The sequence below is a fragment of the Ricinus communis genome, chromosome 7 (genome assembly GCF_019578655.1).
Source record: "Ricinus communis isolate WT05 ecotype wild-type chromosome 7, ASM1957865v1, whole genome shotgun sequence".
Taxonomy (NCBI): Eukaryota; Viridiplantae; Streptophyta; class Magnoliopsida; order Malpighiales; family Euphorbiaceae; genus Ricinus; species Ricinus communis.
In genome coordinates this window covers 16,439,145-16,458,629 of record NC_063262.1, presented here as the reverse complement: position 1 = coordinate 16,458,629, position 19,485 = coordinate 16,439,145, and the positions used below count along the sequence as shown (strand labels likewise).

At 37.0% G+C, this 19,485-nt stretch overlaps 1 protein-coding gene across 1 annotated transcript; it reads right to left on the bottom strand.

Moving 5' to 3' along the window:
- Nucleotides 1-7,308: 7,308 nt before the first annotated feature.
- Nucleotides 7,309-7,950, bottom strand: LOC107260825 (defensin-like protein 1). Its single transcript, XM_015715584.2, has 2 exons — nucleotides 7,878-7,950; nucleotides 7,309-7,737 (listed from the first exon to the last, which is right to left on the bottom strand). The coding sequence occupies exons 1-2, from the start codon at nucleotides 7,933-7,935 to the stop codon at nucleotides 7,565-7,567; spliced, it is 231 nt and encodes a 76-aa protein (XP_015571070.1). The 5' UTR covers nucleotides 7,936-7,950; the 3' UTR covers nucleotides 7,309-7,564.
- Between the last annotated feature and the right edge of the window lie 11,535 nt (nucleotides 7,951-19,485).

The following is a 19,485-nucleotide window of genomic DNA, read 5'->3' as shown; positions in this document are numbered from 1 at the left end:
TGTAGACCTGGAGAGATCAATTTTCATCAATTGAAGGGGGGATTCCACTTATTCCAACATCGAATTGAAGATCAAGACAAACTTTGGGAGCATTCAAGAGGCAACTAGGGTCTGAGATTTTGAATTTGCAAATTTAGGGTTTCTCATTCAGCTTGAAAGAGAAAGGTGTACATACCTTCAATTTGTTTTTCCTTATTTTGTTCTTTAATTGCTTTGACTATGAACATGAGCAGCTAGATCTTTTGAATCCATTAGGGTTCACCTTTGTTGATGGATTATGCTTAATTGTTAGTTTTTTATAATTGTCATTCTTGCAATCTTCTTGCTATTCAAAGAATAAAAGTTTGATGCGGTTAATTTGAGACGTTGGATTAATTGTTTATTAGGTTGTTTCTTGACATTAAGAAATGCTTGTTACAACTGGATTTTGAATAGTAAGGACCGGTAGTTAACACTTAGAGATGAGGTTGATTTACTCACGGATTAAGAACTAACAACTCTTAATAGTCTTAAATCATACTTAATGCTAATTTGTAGTAATCTAATAGGAAGAGATTCCATTAGGTTAGTGCAGGTTTAGGAATCCGGTAAGCTCGAGAGAGGAATCGGGATTCAATTCAGGATTTAGGCACGGGTAAGCAAGATCGGCAATCCATAAAATTCATCTTTAGAATTCCATCACTTAGGCTCCCTTTTGGATTTATTTCTCTCTTTACAATTGTCTTTTAATTGTCCATTGTTGTCCTTCATTTACTTAATTGCACTCATAACCATTAGCTGGTATGTTAGAACTTTCACACCCTATTTCAGACTAGATAACATAGCAAGCAGTAGTAACTCTAGGTTCACCCGATCTCCAGGGATACGACCTTGATACTCACTAGTGCTAGGCTACATCGGTAGGTTCACTGCCTTAGGTGTAGGTTGCATAAGGAGCCCATCAAGTTTTTGTCTCAAACATTATGTTAGCAATATTTAATTTGGTTGTTAAGATCAAAATAGAGATCAATTGACTCTTAGGTTAATAGACCTATCTTGGAAGAACATTTCAGACCATCATACGAACTTGGTCCTTTTCGAAAGGCTTGTTTTTCATTAACCCAAACTTATTCCTCTACCTGGTCAAGAAATTGAAGGACTCATTTGATTTTTGCTTGGTGGACTCAAGATCCCTAATTAACACTTCCAAATGAGTGTTCTAATCACACCATTTGACAAAAGAGTTACATAAATCATGCCATTTAGCTTTAGTAGATTTTTACAACACATGATACTAGTTTACAACAGGTCTTTTGGGGACAAAAGCAGATTTTTACAGCATATGGTACCAGTTTACAACAGGTTTTTGGGTGACAAACCAAATAACTTGACAATTTGGGTTCTACTCAGTTGAGTAGTTCCCATGATGGTAATATATTGCTTTAGATGAGCTTTTAGATCACCAGTCCTATTAAACTTGTTCATCTTAGGCATTTTGTGCTTTGCAGGCAAGTTGTCTTCACCTTTCAAATCTAGCTCTTCGAAATCATAGGTCAAGTCCAACCCTTTGATTTTCAGCATGCCTTGCATCTTTTAAAGCCTAGCGGTTGTGGTAGCAGCAATAGTTTCAACAGCGATTACAACCGGGTCCATGACAAAAGGAGGATTGGCTACCACAGGAGCTACTAGTGCAATTGGGGCAACAAATGGTGCTTGATTCATAGCCATCCTAGCCAAGTGTTATTAAAACTCCTTCTAGATCACACCCTTGAGATCATCTATGATAGCATTCTTGAGCTTCTCGACGTCTTGCTCATTAGCTCTTTCATTGGCCATTTTTGATGTTGTCTCGGTCTTGGTGTAGAAGCTTGATGCCTTTGTCTTTCGAGGTAGTCTAGCACTATTCAAATTTTTGGCAAGATTGGAACCCTCTCCAGCCTTCCACTATCTTGTCTCTTCTAACCCAAAAGAGATTCGATATGGCTAAAAAATAAGGTGTTAGTATGATGTATGGTATGCATGATGCACGTGTGACACAAGGACAAAGAAAAAAAGGGTTAGCAAACATAGGATATTCTACATGTTACTATACAAAACATCCTCCTAACCTTATTACTCCTGCACACGGTTCATGTTGAGTCTTTCTTCCCTAGAATTTTGGGTTTGGGCTTTCTATCAATAGAGAATAGTAGGTTTGACGTGCATGCCATAAGCTCTCAAAGCGGATTAAAAGCAAACACGGTGATGTTTTTTAATATAAGTATAAAGCATGCATATTTTCGGACCTAAGGCCTGATGGCACATGTTTTTGGGCCAAGGCTATCCAATATATGGGCTTAATTACTTATAAGATAAACATCTCAAAGAACAAGCAAAATGGTTCCTAATGGAGATTGCTACTATCATTACCATGAGTTGAATCTTGGGTAAGGATAAAAGGTTCGCACAGGTAAAAACTATTCTTCCATAGCTCGTCTCCCCACTCAAGGATCCATACAACGAATAAAACTCACTCATTACTTGTGAGTGATGATTAGTCAGTATCGCAATTCCAAGATTCAAGTGGAACCAAAGAACCACTAACCGACGCCATTAGTGCTATCGACACCAAAAAGTAACCATGCAAATGATGCAAGAGTCACTCATTAAATAATAAGATTAAGAATAAAGATACATTGGAATCAGCTTCTCTTATCTCTAGTGAAGTCGCCACTGTGGACGACGGTTTTGGGCATGCACCCAAGTGTCTCTAGTGACTACAATACAACAAGGCTTTTCAACTTAATAGGAACATGCTAACTATCATAGAGACTAGCGTGAAGATGGAAGTTGTCACCCGGGTAATTTTCAGGGATACTTTTTCTAATTGAGTGGCGTATCTCAATTCCATAAAGAAGCTTCACCACATCTAGAGACCAATCCGGAAGCCACCTTCCTTATTTGTATATCTTTGTCTTTAATTTTATTTGTTTAACGGGCTATTCCCTATAAATGCGACAGTTGTATTTCTACAAGCATCCATTACAACATGTGAGGTCCCCCTAAGTATAACCTATTTTATTTAAGCCCAACCATAGTTTGATTTGTTAGCCTACTTAACTATTTAATTATAAAGGACCATCTAGTATATCCAATTACAAGTTATGTACTTAATTCTAGCCTTTAAATCTAAATGGATTATCTTTTATATTAAGGCCTAATTGGATGATACTTGTTCTAATATGACCCATTTAATTTAATTAAAATATGGCAAAATTCACTAAGTTGATATAGATTTTAATTCATGCCGTTTTTACCATCCTTTAACTAATGGACTACATCTTTCATGCCACATCCAATTTTAAGCCTAAAGTCTATGTGCCCAATTTTAATTAAACACTCACATAGTATATATTTGGCATCCATCAAAATACAGAAATTAAAGCACAAAAATTAAATCTAGTTATTAAAATCCTCCTGCAACTAAAAAATTAAAAGAAAAACACACAAACATAAATTACAGTATACAAAAATTGCAAAAATGCATAAAAATCTAAAATCCATGCCAAAATTATGTAGAGTCGATCGGTCTAAGTCACAAGCCGATTGGTTTTAGGGCATGATTATGATTGGTTCTGCAACTTTTGTCGATCCTCATATCAAGGAGCTAATTCCACATGCACAAAAGGCAAGATTAATAAAAAATTGGACGATATAGATGATTCTATGCATGTTTATTGACTGTTTATTAGTCGTTTACTCGTATATTTGAGTCATATTTATTCTTGTTTGATCGCACTTTGGTATGTTTATGAGTTTTTCAGGTTTTCAGACTCCTTGATGGGAAATTGATTAATTTCCAGGCAGAAACCAAACTATTCGGATGATTTATGCATATTAGATGTTTGTCGGATTTGATTCCTTGTTGGCGCGCATTTCGAGGATTTTGCACGGCCCATGCATATTTGCACGGCCTCCTTTGCCCATTGCACGGGCTGTGCATATTTGTACGGGCCATGGCATGGGCTATGGCACTTCTGCCTATAAGTAGATGCATGCAAAACGAGACAGAGTTCCGCTTCTGATTTCTGGACTTCTCTATGCGCGCGACCCCCTATTTTTACACCTATGTTCTTGACATTTTGGGAGACCAACATATTTTCAAGGGATTGATTTGGGAGGTTCAAGCAAAGATTGAAGCTGAGATCCATACTTGAGGCTGGTTTCAGAGTTGATGCTGGTTTCAGAGTTGGTGCTTGAGACATTTCCACTCCGATTCGAGAGAAGAGGGGTTACATGTTCCATTTCCTTTTCTGTTGTTTATTTCCTTTTGTATTTGTCTCTTTCATTATGAGTAGCTAAGGCTGCCAAACCCATTGGGGTTCACCTGTGTTGATGGATTGTGCTTAGCTATTAGATTTTTATTTGCCATTCTTGTAATCTCCTTGCTATTCAGTAACAAAGTTTGATTCAGTTAATTTGAGACGTTGAGTTAATCGTCTTTTAGGCTATTTCTTGACATTGAGAAATGCTTGTTACAACTGGAATTTGAATAGTAAGAACCGGTAGTTAACACTTAGAGATAAGGTTGATTTACTCGCCGGATTAAGAATTAACAACTCTTAATAGTTTTAAATCACGCTTAATGCTAATCTGTAATAATCTGATAGGAAGAGATTCCATTAGGTTAGTGCAGGTTTAGGAACTCGGTGAGGTTGAGAGAGGAACCGAGTTCGATTCAGAATTTAGGCACGGGTAAGCAAGATTGCTAATTTATAAAATCAACCTTAGAATTCCATCACTTAGGTCCCCCTTGGGTTTGTTTCTCTTGTTGCGGTTGTCTTTCGATTGTTAGTTGCTGTTCATTTATCTATTTGCATTCATAGTCATTAGTTAGTTAATTTAGGCTTCTCACACCCTATTTCAGACTAGATAACATAGCGAACAGTAGTATCTCTAGGTTCACCCGATCTCTAGGGATACGACCTTGATACTCACTAGTGCTAGGCCACATTGATAGGTTCACTGCCTTAGGTGTAGGTTGCATCAGTAGCCCATCACTGGAAAAAAAGTCATAAAAGATGAATTAAGATAGACCAAAACACATAAAAAGCTAAGAAACAAACTGACAGTAGGCAAAAGAACTTCACATGGCAGATTTGAAGTTCAAGCATGCAAGTCTAGAAATCTGATACAATCATATAATTATAAAAAAAAAAAACTACAAATCTAACATGTTACCCTAATTATTTAACTAATCAAATCTAAAATCCAATAAAAACATGTTATCAAATTCAAAATCCTATACAGATCAAGTTATCATATTCAAAACCCAATATCACAGAAGTATGTTAATTCATAAAAAAAAACTAAATCAAATTATATAAATCATATGAAGCATCCAAAAATAAATCTAATCATATTTCTAAAATTATAAACACAAAAGAACTGAAGAAGAGGAAAAGGATGTTAATGTGCTGGATATGAGGGAACCCTTACACTATAGATTGCTGATATGTGATTTTCTGGAATGATGAGGTAGTTGAATCGAAGATCATATGAGAATCTAGTATTGTTTAGGGTTCAGAGAATCTTTCGTTCAAAGAAAGAAATTTTCCTAATTCTATGTTCTTTCTTAGCGACTTGCCCTGTAGTTACCAAAAAAACTCTCTACTTTTAAATGTAGGTTTTTAGTACTTTCAGTAGCCTATAATCGATGTAGCTTTAGCTAACTCTATACCTAGGACATAATTTTCTTTATTGAGGTAGGTTTAGGAAATCTTAAATGAGACAGATAAGTTTTTACCAATTTTAAATTCAAAAGAAAAGATTTTCATTTACCAGTTATTAATTATCAATATCCAATAAAATAAATCCTAAAATTTAAATAAAATCTAATAATTATCGTTAAATATTTTCTAGAATCTATTTTTGACATTTTTTTAAAGTCAAAATATACGTAAAACAGTGTCAGATTTGAAAATAAGCCAATCAGAAATATGTAGAGCCGATCGGCTCCATGTAGAGGCGATTGGCTTAAGAAGCAAAAGGTTCAAAAAATTCATGCATTTTAGGCCCTGAATTTGCGAAAACTACCATTTCATCCCTTAAATTTAATTTTTTCTAACAATTAGGTCCAAATTGATTCTAGAAAAGTAATTTTAGTTAAATTATTCTCAATCCAAACTGGAATTCGCTCGTCTTCAATCCCCCAAGATTCGAGAAGGGTAATAACTTTCATTATTGGAATTTTCGTAATTCTCTCAATATTTGGATTTGAAAAATGGGTGTTGACCACCGTGTAGTGTAGGTTCAGCGAGTTTCTCGAGTCATTGAACAAAGTAATCAACATAAAATCACCGGTCTGATTTCTGGTGACTTAAGGTATCATTTTTTATGATTATTGGGTTAATGTACCAAATAGATATAACTGACATAGTTATGGTATTATTTCTACTTGTTACCTAACATATTTTCTCTAATTTGTACCCTATTTTCTCTACTTCATCAATTAAATTTAAATACCAAACCTATCTATGTTGAAGTCATGTTTGGCCTTAATTTCACCACCAATATATACCATATCAGCTCATAGTTGCCTAAAATGACCACCATGGTGGTAATATAGTGAAAAAGTATCCATTTTAACGTGTTGCAAAGACAAAAACTATATAAAAATCCCAACATGCAAGTACATTGCACATACCCAAACCGTAGTAAAATATCCTATTGCTCAATATTATATTCACATTTCATGCGTTTACTCAAATTAAAAATCAATTTTTAGCAAAAGAAAACCCTAAACATCCAAATTATTATATTTAAGAAATAATACAACGCTAATATTTACATAAGGGACTACAAGTGATTTAATGCTTCGCTCTTGTCTCAAATGCTAAAAATTGATAATTTAAACAATAACAGTTTATAAGAATTTAGAATTTTAAAAATAAACAAAAGTGGGTTATAATTTAGAAATTTATTAAGGGTGTAAAGCTAAAAGGTTTAAAATGGTGAATCTAGAACAAAAAACACACTGTTGTAGAAAATAAGATCCGTTTAGATATCAATTTTCTTAATTATTCAGTCGCCAATGAATCACAAGTGTAGTAAGTTGATATCAATTTAAAATAAATTAATAAATTTAAATTAATAGATTGTGAATGACATTCAACCAATTAAAACGTGACTAAATAAATGAAAAGATGCTGAAGGTTATGAATTGTTTTGCAAATAGACCAAAAGAAAAGCTGACGCAATTGAAAGTCCATGATTGCGAGTTAAGGGACTCGATTGAACATTATCAAACTTTAAGGGCTCAATTAAAAATTCTGGAATTAACAGAACATATTCGACAAATTAGGTCAATTTACCATATCTGAAATTTAAAGCTCATTTCGAACATAATCAGAGTATTAGGAGCTAAATTAATTACTGATAAAGCAAAATACAGAAAGAACAGACATTCCATAAAACGCAATAAATTGAAAGCAATAATGTTTCTTCTCCCTTGGAGAGAAAAGAAACACTCTTTATTCGTAAACTGCTGCTCCCTTCATACCCTGGAAGATAGATGGAGCATTCTTTACTCCCATGAGACCTTTCATCAGCAACGCCTGGTGCAAAAGCAGCGGCGTCGGAACCCTCTGCACCTTCCGCCGGAGAAATTACCTTCAGTCCGACACACTAATGCACAATTGTGATCTCTCAAACATGGACCATGGAAGTGATGGCTCTTTGACTCACAGACCCGTGCCTCAGTTGGCAACACCACATCTTCTGCGACATACATACAAGGAAACAATTTTCATGTTAAATTTCACTCTATCAGATCTCTTCAAAGAAGAAGATAAACGAAACAAGAAAAGCAAACCCTTGTAAAAATAGTGTGTAAAATTTGCATATACACAAACACTTACGAGAACCTAACAACACAATAAGCATCAATAGGAAAAGGCCAAGAGATCGTTTCTCCATGTTTCTCTTACAGCTGATAACGTGATTGCTGATGGCGGTGGTGCATCCATTATATAGTCCAAGGACGTCTCAAAGTGAGTGAATGGTCGGTGGAAAGGACAAGGGATCAGAATCAGGTTATCACGTGCAATGAAATTTGCATGGCTATACACTTGTCTCCTGCCATGGTAATTGCGCACTTTCCTAGAGCATGCTTCTGGCTCATAAAGCAAAATTAATTCATAATATAAACTAAGAAAAATATATATTGTGCTTGGTTTGGAATCTGATTCTAGAGTTATGTCTATTTGTTTTGTATTAGGACGGGCGTTTGGGAATAGGGAATTACCTTGTTAGCAGCGAGAATCTGTATAAACATTCAACTTTCTAATTTGTCGATCGCTACCCCGAAGCACGGTTATTTTATTTTAAATAGTTATGTAAAATATATTACTGACAAATTTAGTAAAATCTCTAACATTATAGAATTATTTGTCCTGTATTAATTAAAATGACTTCAAATAATATTTAATATCTTAAAATTATATTGATACGATAGATGTAGGATAAATATAAAAATACTTATTAATTAATTTAATTAATTATACATAATTACATATTACAAATATAATTAATATATGATTTCTTAAGATTAATAATATTATATAATTAATTAATGGTTCTATTTTCTTCTTGCTCCAGGATTCAACCTAGCGTTTCTGCGTGGAAATAGTTTTCTTGACATTGTTTAGTTTTTGCAGTTGTTTTTGAACGGAGAACGGTATTTATATATCTCTATTGTTTTCCTTTGCCTTTTCCTACGTCTTCTCCCATAACTCTTTTCCCCATTCTCTTTTCTTCTTTCAATTCCTTCCTTTTCTTCTGTTCCTATGTTGAAATAATGGATCTCGATCGTATTACAAAATTGTGCAATAAATTGAAGATTTCTGATAAAACAGAGGGTGCTGAAATTGTTTTTGACAATGCAATTCTTCAGATTGGTGAGAACACGCTGAAAATGTGTTTGGTGGCTAAAGTTTTCTCTCTTATGCATATTAATAGAGAGGCTTTCTGTAACAACATGCCTGGTATCTTGGGATTTCGTGACAAAGTGAAAGTGGAAGCCCTGTATGATAATATTTTCATGTTTCACTTTTAGGATACTATTAAAAAACGATTAACATTTGATGGGGGTTCCTAGCGCTTTGATAATAAACTGGTTTTATTTGTTGAACGTTCTTCTCGGTCCTCCCTTTTGAACCTCCAATTGATAGAACTTTTTCTCGGATCTAACTTTATAATATCCCTCCTTTGCTAATGACTAAAGAGGCAGTATCAAGGTTGGGAAGTGAATTAGGGGAAGTGGTGGATGTTAATACGGATTCAAATGGAGTTTGTTTTGGCAAGTTCATAAGGGTTCGAGTTCTTATAGATGTCACTAAACTGTTGCGAAGGGCCTTCCATACAGATTACCATCACATTCAGAAACTGAATATATCCTCTTGACTTATGAAAGAGTTCCTGACTTCTGCTACTCTAGTGGTATTAGGACATACAGATAAGGAGTGTCAAAATTCTCTTTTGGATGCTGATGGTGACAAACGATTTGGTGATTGGCTTAGGGCATCCACTTTTGGTAGTAGAAGGAGAGATACCTAAAAAAAAAATTTCAAGAACCATGCTGCTACTTCATTGTCACGGGCTTGGTCTTTCTACCAACGAACCGTGCGGCACTAGCTACTTTCTTTTTGCAGATAAGTAAGCTAGTCAGCCTTACTCTTCAAATGCTAGGCAAAACGCTAGCTAAGATAGCAAGAAGAACAATAGAGAACTTAAGAAAGCTTAGAGAGCTTTTAGAGAGAGAAATTGCTTGCTCTTCTATTAAACTTTTGCTTGATTCTACTTGATGATTACAAATGAATTCTCTAAGCTATATATAAGTCTCCACCTCCTCAGTGAACGGTGAAGATATATTTGATGTAATGGCTAAGATTAAGTATCTAGAATGTTCTACATACTTCCATACTTATCTACACATTCCACATGCTTCTAGATTATTGTAGAATGTTCCAGATGCTTCCAGGTGATTTTAGAATGTTTTAGAATCCTCCCTTGCTTTCTAGCGAACTCTGGAGACTTCTTGGGCCTTTGAACCTTTGTGCGAGAAGGGAAAATTTGCGGGCTGTGACAATAAGGGCGGACCAATTAATCCTTCCACTCAAAAGGATGGGGTCCCATCTATGTCTAGAGCCCTTACTATGCGTGCTTCTGAGGTTGTTACCTCATACCTTGTTGTTGTTGGTGTTGGCATAGACACTCCCCACGTTGATCAATTTGATTCTGGACCTAAGGTATGTGTCAATTCCCTTAAGAATTCTGTTGTTATAGGCAAAGAATTTGGAACCTATGGTTCACTCTATTGATAATGGTAATCTGGAAATACTTGAGAAAGAAAAAAGTCTTAGTATGGAATTCTCAGTTGCAAAGCTACATGATCATAAGAACATTCAGAAGGTTACTAAGCATTTATCCAAGCATTGCAAAAGGGTGGCCAAAGGAATAGGCATACTATCTGAGAATATGTTGCTTTGTTGTGATAAGAGATCAAATGGCATTCACTTTATTGAAGCACCAATTCAATTAGGAGATAAAAGGCGGAGGGCATTAATGGATCATACTAACTGTGACACTTGTAATTTAGATGATGAATCAAGTATTAAGGGAATAGATATTTCTTCTTCTGTAACGGTGGGATCCGTGGTGAAACAAACCCGCCTAGAATTATGAGTTGCATTATGTGGAATGCTTGGGGTCTTGGGAACCCCGGGCATTGGACGAGCTTAAATGGATTATACGTCATGAAGGCTCGAATTACTTTTCCTGTGTGAAACCTTATTATATGATGGGAAAAGTGATTTTATCAAGAGTCAATTGGGCTTCCAAGGCTGTTTCTTGGTACCGGCTATTAGAAGAAGTGGTGGATTTCTTTTACTTTGGAAAGATGTTTTAATTTAGTCTTCAACTCGGGGCCATAGTGATTCTTGTCAAATATTGTAATTATCTAATGACTATAGGGGTAATATAGTCTTTTACTTCTTTTTAGTATGTTAGATTATAACAACTATTTTCTTTGTTTTAGGATTACACTTTCAATTGATTGTAAACAAACTATCTTCCTTTCTTTCAAATGTTATCATGGTATCAGAGCAAGGTTCTCAAATTACCCAGTTGAAGCGGTAGCAGTGACTCAAGCATCGACGAAATGGCAACAAGCAGTAGCAGTGACTGTTGAAGACTAAAAGAAAAACACACAGGACAAAATCTAACAGGTTACAAACAAACAGTCAAGGACCAGTGGTCAAGGCCTTAGCTTCTGTCATCACAGGCCAGAAAGCTGAAGTTAGGAGTAACCTTTCTTCCCTATGGAAGAAAGGTCACTTCTACCAACCACAAAATAGGAATGGAACGTTGACATAGAGCTCAGGATCTAGTAGCATAGCAATAAGACCGTTTGGACTCAATATGTATAAATCAAGATCATGCTTTAAATTGTAATCTCAGAATTTGTATTAACAATTCATCACAGAATAATACACTTCAATATTTCAACATGGTATTAGAGCAGGAATGATCCTGTCATCACTTACCCAGAAAAAAATAAAAAATCTAACCAAACAAATTTCTTATCATGTCTCAAAACGATCTTACCAAGCTCACCAACATAACTTTAATAGGTAGTCAAAATTATTTCCAATGGTCGAGGGCAGTATACATCGGCCTCAGTGGAAGGAAAAAAATAGGGTTTATCACAGGGACTCGGAAGAGGCCACAACCAATCAACCCAGATCAACCAATAAAGGAAGAGAATGAGGCCATCGAAGATTGGCAGACGACTGACCACATGGTCATGTCGCTTCTGACCAACACAATCGAGCCTCAGATTGCTAGGCTATGTCTGCTACTGGCATCATCACAGGCAATATGGGAGCGACTAAAACAGTTATACGGACAAGAACAAAACTATGCGCACATATTCCAGTTGAAACAGGAATTGGCATAAATAAAACAAGGAACTCGGTCCAGCGCGAGTTATGCAACCGAGATATTAACTTGGTAGGAGGAGCTACAAAGCTACCTCCCACTCACTATTGATCCAGAGGAAATAAGGCAGAGAGTGGAGTAGGACCTCGTGTTTACTTACCTGGGCGGGCTCGAGTCGAGCTACGAGGCGATTCGATCACAGATTTTACTATCCAGCAAACTCCCCAGACTTGACTCGGTCATCACTCTTGTGCAACAAGAGGAAACCAGGCGTGCCACTATAGGAGCCATGACAAACCAGAATGACACAAAGAATAGGGCCTTTGTCTCTCACTCACGAGAGTCGGCTCGGGTGCGAGGGACGCCCAACAACGCCACGAGATGTGACCACTGCAAGAAGCAGGGTCACTCTCACGAGCGGTGTTGGCATCTCCACCCGCACCTTCACCCGACACTCAATCGAGGAGAGCGCGGAAGAACTGGAGAAAAGAAGGACAGGGACGAGTGAAGAAGAGAAGAGAGGTTTGGCGGCGTGAGTATGCTGAACGCATTTAACCCTAAGGGTTATGATGCGTTCAGCGGGTCGGACGTGGAAAGCGGGTCCGTATCAGCCCGACCCGCTTCCGCTCAACCCGACCCCGCTGCTTATGTCACCCAGCCCAATTGTATATGGGCCAATTCAGGCCCAAGGCTCAACCCACCAGCCACAGCCCAGCCAACCAGCAATTCATGGGCCAGTCCAGCCTCCGAGCCCAACTGATGAGCATAGTTTTACACATATTTGCTTGCATATTATTGCGTATGTTCTTAGCAATTATTGTGCTTTTATTCCCAGATCACCCGTGTTTTGTGTTCTTTTGCATTTCATGAACATTTATAGGACCGTCATCGGTGTTTAAGCAATTATAGATCAATACGTACAAAAACGGATGAGAATTCATCAATATCGGACAAGAGCCCTGATGGTTGCTACTCGTGTTAGCTACAATCTAAGGCAGTGTACCTATCGATGCAGTCTAGCACTAATGGCGAGTATCAAGGTCGTATTCCTCGGGAAAGCGAAAGCCTAGAGTTACTCCTTTGTTCTTTGTTATATTAACCTAAAATGGATGATGAATAAATTCTAAACTAACTATTAACTACGAGCTAAGTTCCGAGGGAGATGCAGGAGTAATTGATAAGTGAAATAATCAAGACAAGAAGACAAACCCAAAGGGAATCTAAACTAGTTGGCATCCGAACAAAAGATAAAGGATCAGTGAGTCTGATTATGCTACCCTGGATGAATTTTAATCAATTCGGTTTCTCTCGAGATAACCGAATTCCTAAACCTAATAACCTAAAGTTGGAATCTCTTCCTAACGATTGATTCTTAAATTAGCATTAAGCTTTAATCCGCCTCTATTAAGCTTTGTTAATTCTTAATCCGGCTAGTTAATTATCCTTATCTCTAAGCGATTATTAACCAGTTCTTGTTATTCAAAGTTCCAATTGCCAAACGGATTTCTCAATCTCATAAAGCAATCTAAACATCACAATTCACAACGTCTCATGAATAATGCATAATCTTATTAACCGAACCAGCCACTAGGGCTCAATGTCACTCTTTTTTCCCCTCTCCTCTTAAGAAAAACTCATTTTTTTCTTATATATTTAACTCAGCACGGCCGTGTTCAAGTCAGATGGTCAAGACGCCAAGTCCGTGCCGCGGCCGAACTGTGGATCTCACCAAGTAGGTTTCACCACGGCCGTGTTCCTCCGTGTTGGCCACCACGGGCCGTGTTTCTCAGTGTTGGCCACCACGGGCCGTCAAGGCCGTGGTGGCTACGAAAACCGTGCCCAAAGTGCCAATTTCAAGAATCAGTTAATGGTTGAGCACGGCCGAGTCCAGCCGTGCTCAATGTATGCATTATGGGCTCTTGTCCGATCTTGATGAATTCTCGTCCGTTTCCGCACGTATTGATCTATAATTGCTTAAACAACGATGATGGTCCTATAAATGTTCCTGAAATGCAAAAGAACATAAAACACGGGTGATCTGGGAATAAAAGCACAATAATTGCTAAGAACATACGCAATAATATGCAAGCAAATATGTGTAAAACTATGCTTATCAAATTACCCCACACTTAAGCTATTGCTTGTCCTCAAGCAATTAACAACTCACCTCATAAAACTACAGTTAGCAATTCCTTTCGGTTTATGCCCTAGTCCACAACAGAGAGTATTCAACACATCTCAAAGGATACTCAATCATAAATCAAATTACAAATCATTAACAAAGAATGGAAATAATATTAATGCATGAGTAACTTAAATGACAACTCAACACCAACATCATGAACCAATGCCTCACAGGGATCACTCAAGTCGCTCAAAGTGTATATTAGGTAAATAACAAATCCCTCAAAGTAAATGCACAAGACCCGCCACCATAAGCTTGCTCATAAATCATATCTTCGCCATCGTGAATAAGTAAATACCAAAATCAAAGGGTCTTTACCAAGGTTGAAATGGGGCTAAGGTAAAGGTACGGAGATTTGGATAGAAGTAGAAAGTGCTGGAATTGCAGCGATAAACAATATTATATGCTCAAAGGATTAAATGCCTAAGATCACAAAAAGAATCATTCACTAAAATCCCTACTTCATAGAATAACGCTCGCAAATGCTCTAAATCCAATAAAAGATAAATAATTAAAGAGATTTGTTTATTATATATTCTTTTTTTTCTTCTTCTTTCTTTTTCTCTTTTTTTTTTTTTTTTTATAATAATGAACTAGCGACTTATTAGAAGCATCACCATACAACTCGAATAAACATAAAGAATAACAAATACAAATTGGATCAAAGGGAGCATTTAAAATATCAAAAGATTTAGTGAATTTACCAACATAGCAACTAGCATTTTAATCCCACATATAGTCGAACATATCACAAAAGAAATTCCGAGCATAAGGGTAAAGGAAAGATAAATGTAAAGAATGGTATAATTGAAGTGTATAGGTGTAGATTATGAAGAAAAGGTTAAGGCTCAAAAATTGGCTAACTAATGGAAACATAAGGTGGTAGGCTTTGGTCAAATGGGAATCCTAAATCGCCCAAATCATCTCATGGTATTCACAATATTCATGTAACTTCAACATGCATTACAAAGCAAGTTCTAGGAGCAAAGTAAGTACAATGCACACTCAAACAAGAAATATAAAGAGCATAAGCATAATGAATGCTCAATCGGCTCAAAATCTCACTTTCAGTGTGGTATTAGGTGCAGTTGGTTCAAACATCATTAATTGAATCATTATTTAAGAAACACATGCATATGATATTATCAACGTTCTAAGTTAAGATTCGACAATTCGAAAACAATTAAATAACATCGGTTTAACCCTAAGTAGGTTGATGTGTAAAACACCATAAATTATTTTCCAAGGACAATGAACAACAAAGAAAAGTAACTACAATTCTATAAATCAAGTCATCAATCGGCTCAAAATTAGCATACTCAAGTGCATAAAAACACAATGTCCTAACATCTCCTAAAAATACACAACACCTAGCCATAGCAATTAAAAATCCATATGAGAGATTAGGGTTTACCCATAAGCACCCCACACTTAAAGAACACACCGCATCTCGGTGTAAAATGTTATGGATACCCCGCATGGAATGCTCAACTAAGAGAACAAAAGCAATACAATCCAAGTGCATGACATGTATGAAAAATAAAGTAAATAAATACGAAAAATAAAAAGATCTAGGGAATCGCCTCGATCATCCATCGAGGCCGATGTTGTGGAAATTCAAAGTGCCTCCCTGTGAGAATCCGAAAATAATAAAATAAAGAAATAAAATCAAAACTGAAAATATGAAAACTAAAACTAATAAAATGTTTCAAAACAAAAGGTTAAAATATTAAAGATTAAAGATAAAGTTTGGGGTGCCTTCCAAAAGCGCTTCTTTTTATGTGATGAGTCTTCTTACTGGACTCATGGTGAAAGGCAAATGGGCGTGATCGACGACCATCCATCCTTCTTCCAAGCAAATATCTTCAAGTATCCGCTTAGAGGATAATCGTCAATTTCCTCTTCCCGACTATCAAACAAGCCGCCAATATGATGGGCAAGACTCGCTCCTCGTATAATTGGATGTAGTCATGATGTTTCAGGGGCTCTTCCAATTTGAAAGTCGGAGTTTCAACAATTGGAAGGATCGATGGTTGGGCAATCTCTTTAGGAGTGTCGATGGTTTTCTTCAGTCCCCCGGCTTGGTTCTCTTGCTAGGAGAAACTCGAGCTCCTCCAAGACTTCTTCATTGGACAACTCGTGCTCATCTTCCATCATCGAGGGACTTGTGGAAAATCTACCAACAATTCCTCTAATCGCAACTCAAAGATCATCAACTGTACATTCTAGTTGGTAGTCTTTCGGAGGATCATGTTTGCCTCTTCCTTTCCTGGTTCTATCTCCATGTTCAAAGAGTCGTCCGCACATAAGCATCATCGTCAAACATAATAGATAAACTAGAAAAATTCTCACCTGAACGCAAAGTGATGGCGCTCAAATGTTCCTCGGATTCAGAAATACGTTTGATGGAGTTCTCAATTGCTCTGCCAGAATCGAAAGATCAAGCCTACTTGATGCTCTATGTTCTTAATCGAGGCTTGTTGATCTTCAAGTATCCTCTCTGTTTGTTGGAATCATCATCAAGACTTGTAATGAACCTCATCATCGGCTCTCCGACACTAACTCTTCATCTTGAGTTGAAGGTGCAACATTAGGCTACTGATGTAGTTATCGAATTCCTAGTGGTTCTTGGCCATCTAAGCTTCATCCAAAGGGTGAATGAGTGCTCCACTCTTGATTGTAGGTGCTTCCATACGAGTCATTTGGCCAACTTCCCGTATAATTCAATTCGCTCACAATTATAAGAACAATGAGCAACATCACTATACAATGGACAATCATTACACACATGTAAACCACAACAAAATTCACAAAAGACTTGAGATGAAAGGATAGGAGAAGAGAGTTGATCGGTAGCCCTGCAAAACGATTCCACTCGAGCATCTAAATATGCACGGGCATCCCAATTTTTAGCACTCTCTTGGTTCCTGATCCCATTTTCCAATGTATCATACAAAGAGTTTAAATTTAGCATTGAACCTCCTTATCATTCACTATATGAATCATAAACTTAAACTAAATAAATATGTACAAAGATAAAATAATTAAACAAATAAAAATAAAAATCATAAAATAATAAGAAAGAAAAGGAAAAAAATGGCTAAATTATCAAATAGCAAATTTCACTCTAGTTTTCAAACATTCCCCGGCAACGGCGCCAAAAACTTGATGGTTGCTACTCGTGTTAGCTACAATCTAAGGCAGTGTACCTATCGATGCAGTCTAGCACTAATGGCGAGTATCAAGGTCGTATTCCTTGGGAAAGCGAAAGCCCAGAGTTACTCCTTTGTTCTTTGTTATATTAACCTAAAATGGATGATGAATAAATTCTAAACTAACTATTAACTACGAGCTAAGTTCCGAGGGAGATGCAGGAGTAATTGATAAGTGAAATAATCAAGACAAGAAGACAAACCCAAAGGGAATCTAAACTAGTTGGCATCCGAACAAAGATAAAGGATCGGTGAGTCTCGATTATACCCGTGGATGATTCTTAACCGAATTCAGTTTCTCTCTCGAGATAACCGAATTCCTAAACCTAATAACCTAAAGTTGGAATCTCTTCCTAACGATTGATTCTTAAATTAGCATTAAGCTTTAATCCGCCTCTATTAAGCTTTGTTAATTCTTAATCCGGCTAGTTAATTATCCTTATCTCTAAGCGATTATTAACCGCTTCTTGTTATTCAAAGTTCCAATTGCCAAACGGATTTCTCAATCTCATAAAGCAATCTAAACATCACAATTCACAACGTCTCATGAATAATGCATAATCTTATTAACACCGAAACAAGAAAATACAAAACCAACTCAAACAATCCAACAATATAATATCAAACCAACATAGCAAAGAAATCCCAATGGATTTAATCAATTTAGCTAAACATGATCATGTTTAAAACAATCTAGAAAATCAATTACAATGAAAGAATAATGAAAATAAAACATGCACCCACTCTCTCGAATTGATGAACAGCCAAACGGATCTACACTTTGATTAATCTCCCAAATTGCCTCTTGAATTACTCCACTATCAGCATTAATCACGATTCCGGATTCTTACCACTCGCAACTCTCCTCGCATTGTGCAAAACCGAACTAGCCACTAGGGCTCAATGTCACTCTTTTTCCCTCTCCTCTTAAGAAAACTCATTTTTTCTTATATATTTAACTCAAGACGGCCGTGTTCAAGGTCCAGGGTTTCACCACGGCCGTGTTCCTCCCCGTGTTGTTGGCCACCACGGCCGCGTCAAGGCCGTGGTGGCTACGGAAACCGTGCCCAAAGTGCCAATTTCAAGAATCAAAGTTAATGGTTGAGCACGGCCGAGTCCGTGCCGTGCTCAATGTATGCATTGCGGGCTCTTGTCCGATCTTGATGAATTCTCGTCCGTTTCGCACGTATTGATCTATAATTGCTTAAACAACGATGATGGTCCTATAAATGTTCCCGAAATGCAAAAGAACATAAAACACGGGTGATCCGGGAATAAAGCACAATAATTGCTAAGAACATACGCAATAATATGCAAGCAAATATGTGTAAAACTATGCTTATCAAGCCCGCAATGCATACATTGAGCACGGCCTAGACTCTGGCCGTGCTCAACCATTGGCTTTGATTCTTGAAATTTGCACTTTGGGCACGGTTCCATAGCCACCACGTTTTCAAGACGGCCCGCGTGGTGGCCAACACGGGTAGAAACACGGCCGTGGTGGCCAACACTGGAGAAACACTACCGGTGAAACCCTACTGGTGAGATCCACAGCCAAAGACGCCCGATGGTTAGCACGGCCTTGAACACGGCCGTGCTGAGTTAAATATATAAGAATTTTTCTTAGAAAAAGAGAGGGGGAAAAAGAGTGACATAGAGTCTCGCTACTGTCTTGGCTTCGCAGACAAAGATTGAGTGCAAGAGAGTCATGGTGAGTAAGAATCCCGGAATCGCAAGGTTCCGAGTGCAAAACAGAGTGGAGTAATTCAAGAGGCGTTTGGGAGATTAATCAAAGTGTAGATCCAGATTTGGAGCTGTTCATCCAATTCGAGAGAAAAGGGTGTACATGTTTTATTTTCATTATTCTTTCATTGTAATTGATTTCCTAGATTGTTTTAAACATGAACATGTTTAGCTAGACTAATTTAATCCATTGGGATTTCTTTACTATGTTGGCTTGATATTATATTGTTGGATTGTTCGAGTTGGTTTTGTATTCTTCTTGTTTTCGTGATTAATAAGATAATCATTATTCATGAGACGCTGAATTGTGTGTTTAGATTGCTTTGTATGATTGAGAAGTCCATTTGGCAATTGGAATTTTGAATAGCAAGAACCGGTTAATAATCGCTA

Coding starts and splice junctions, on each gene's coding strand:
- LOC107260825 (XM_015715584.2), bottom strand. CDS start 7,935: ATGGAGAAACGATCTCTTGGCCTTTTCCTATTGATGCTTATTGTGTTG. Junction 7,738..7,877: donor TATTGTGTTGTTAGGTTCTC/GTAAGTGTTTGT, acceptor TGTATGTCGCAG/AAGATGTGGTGTTGCCAACT.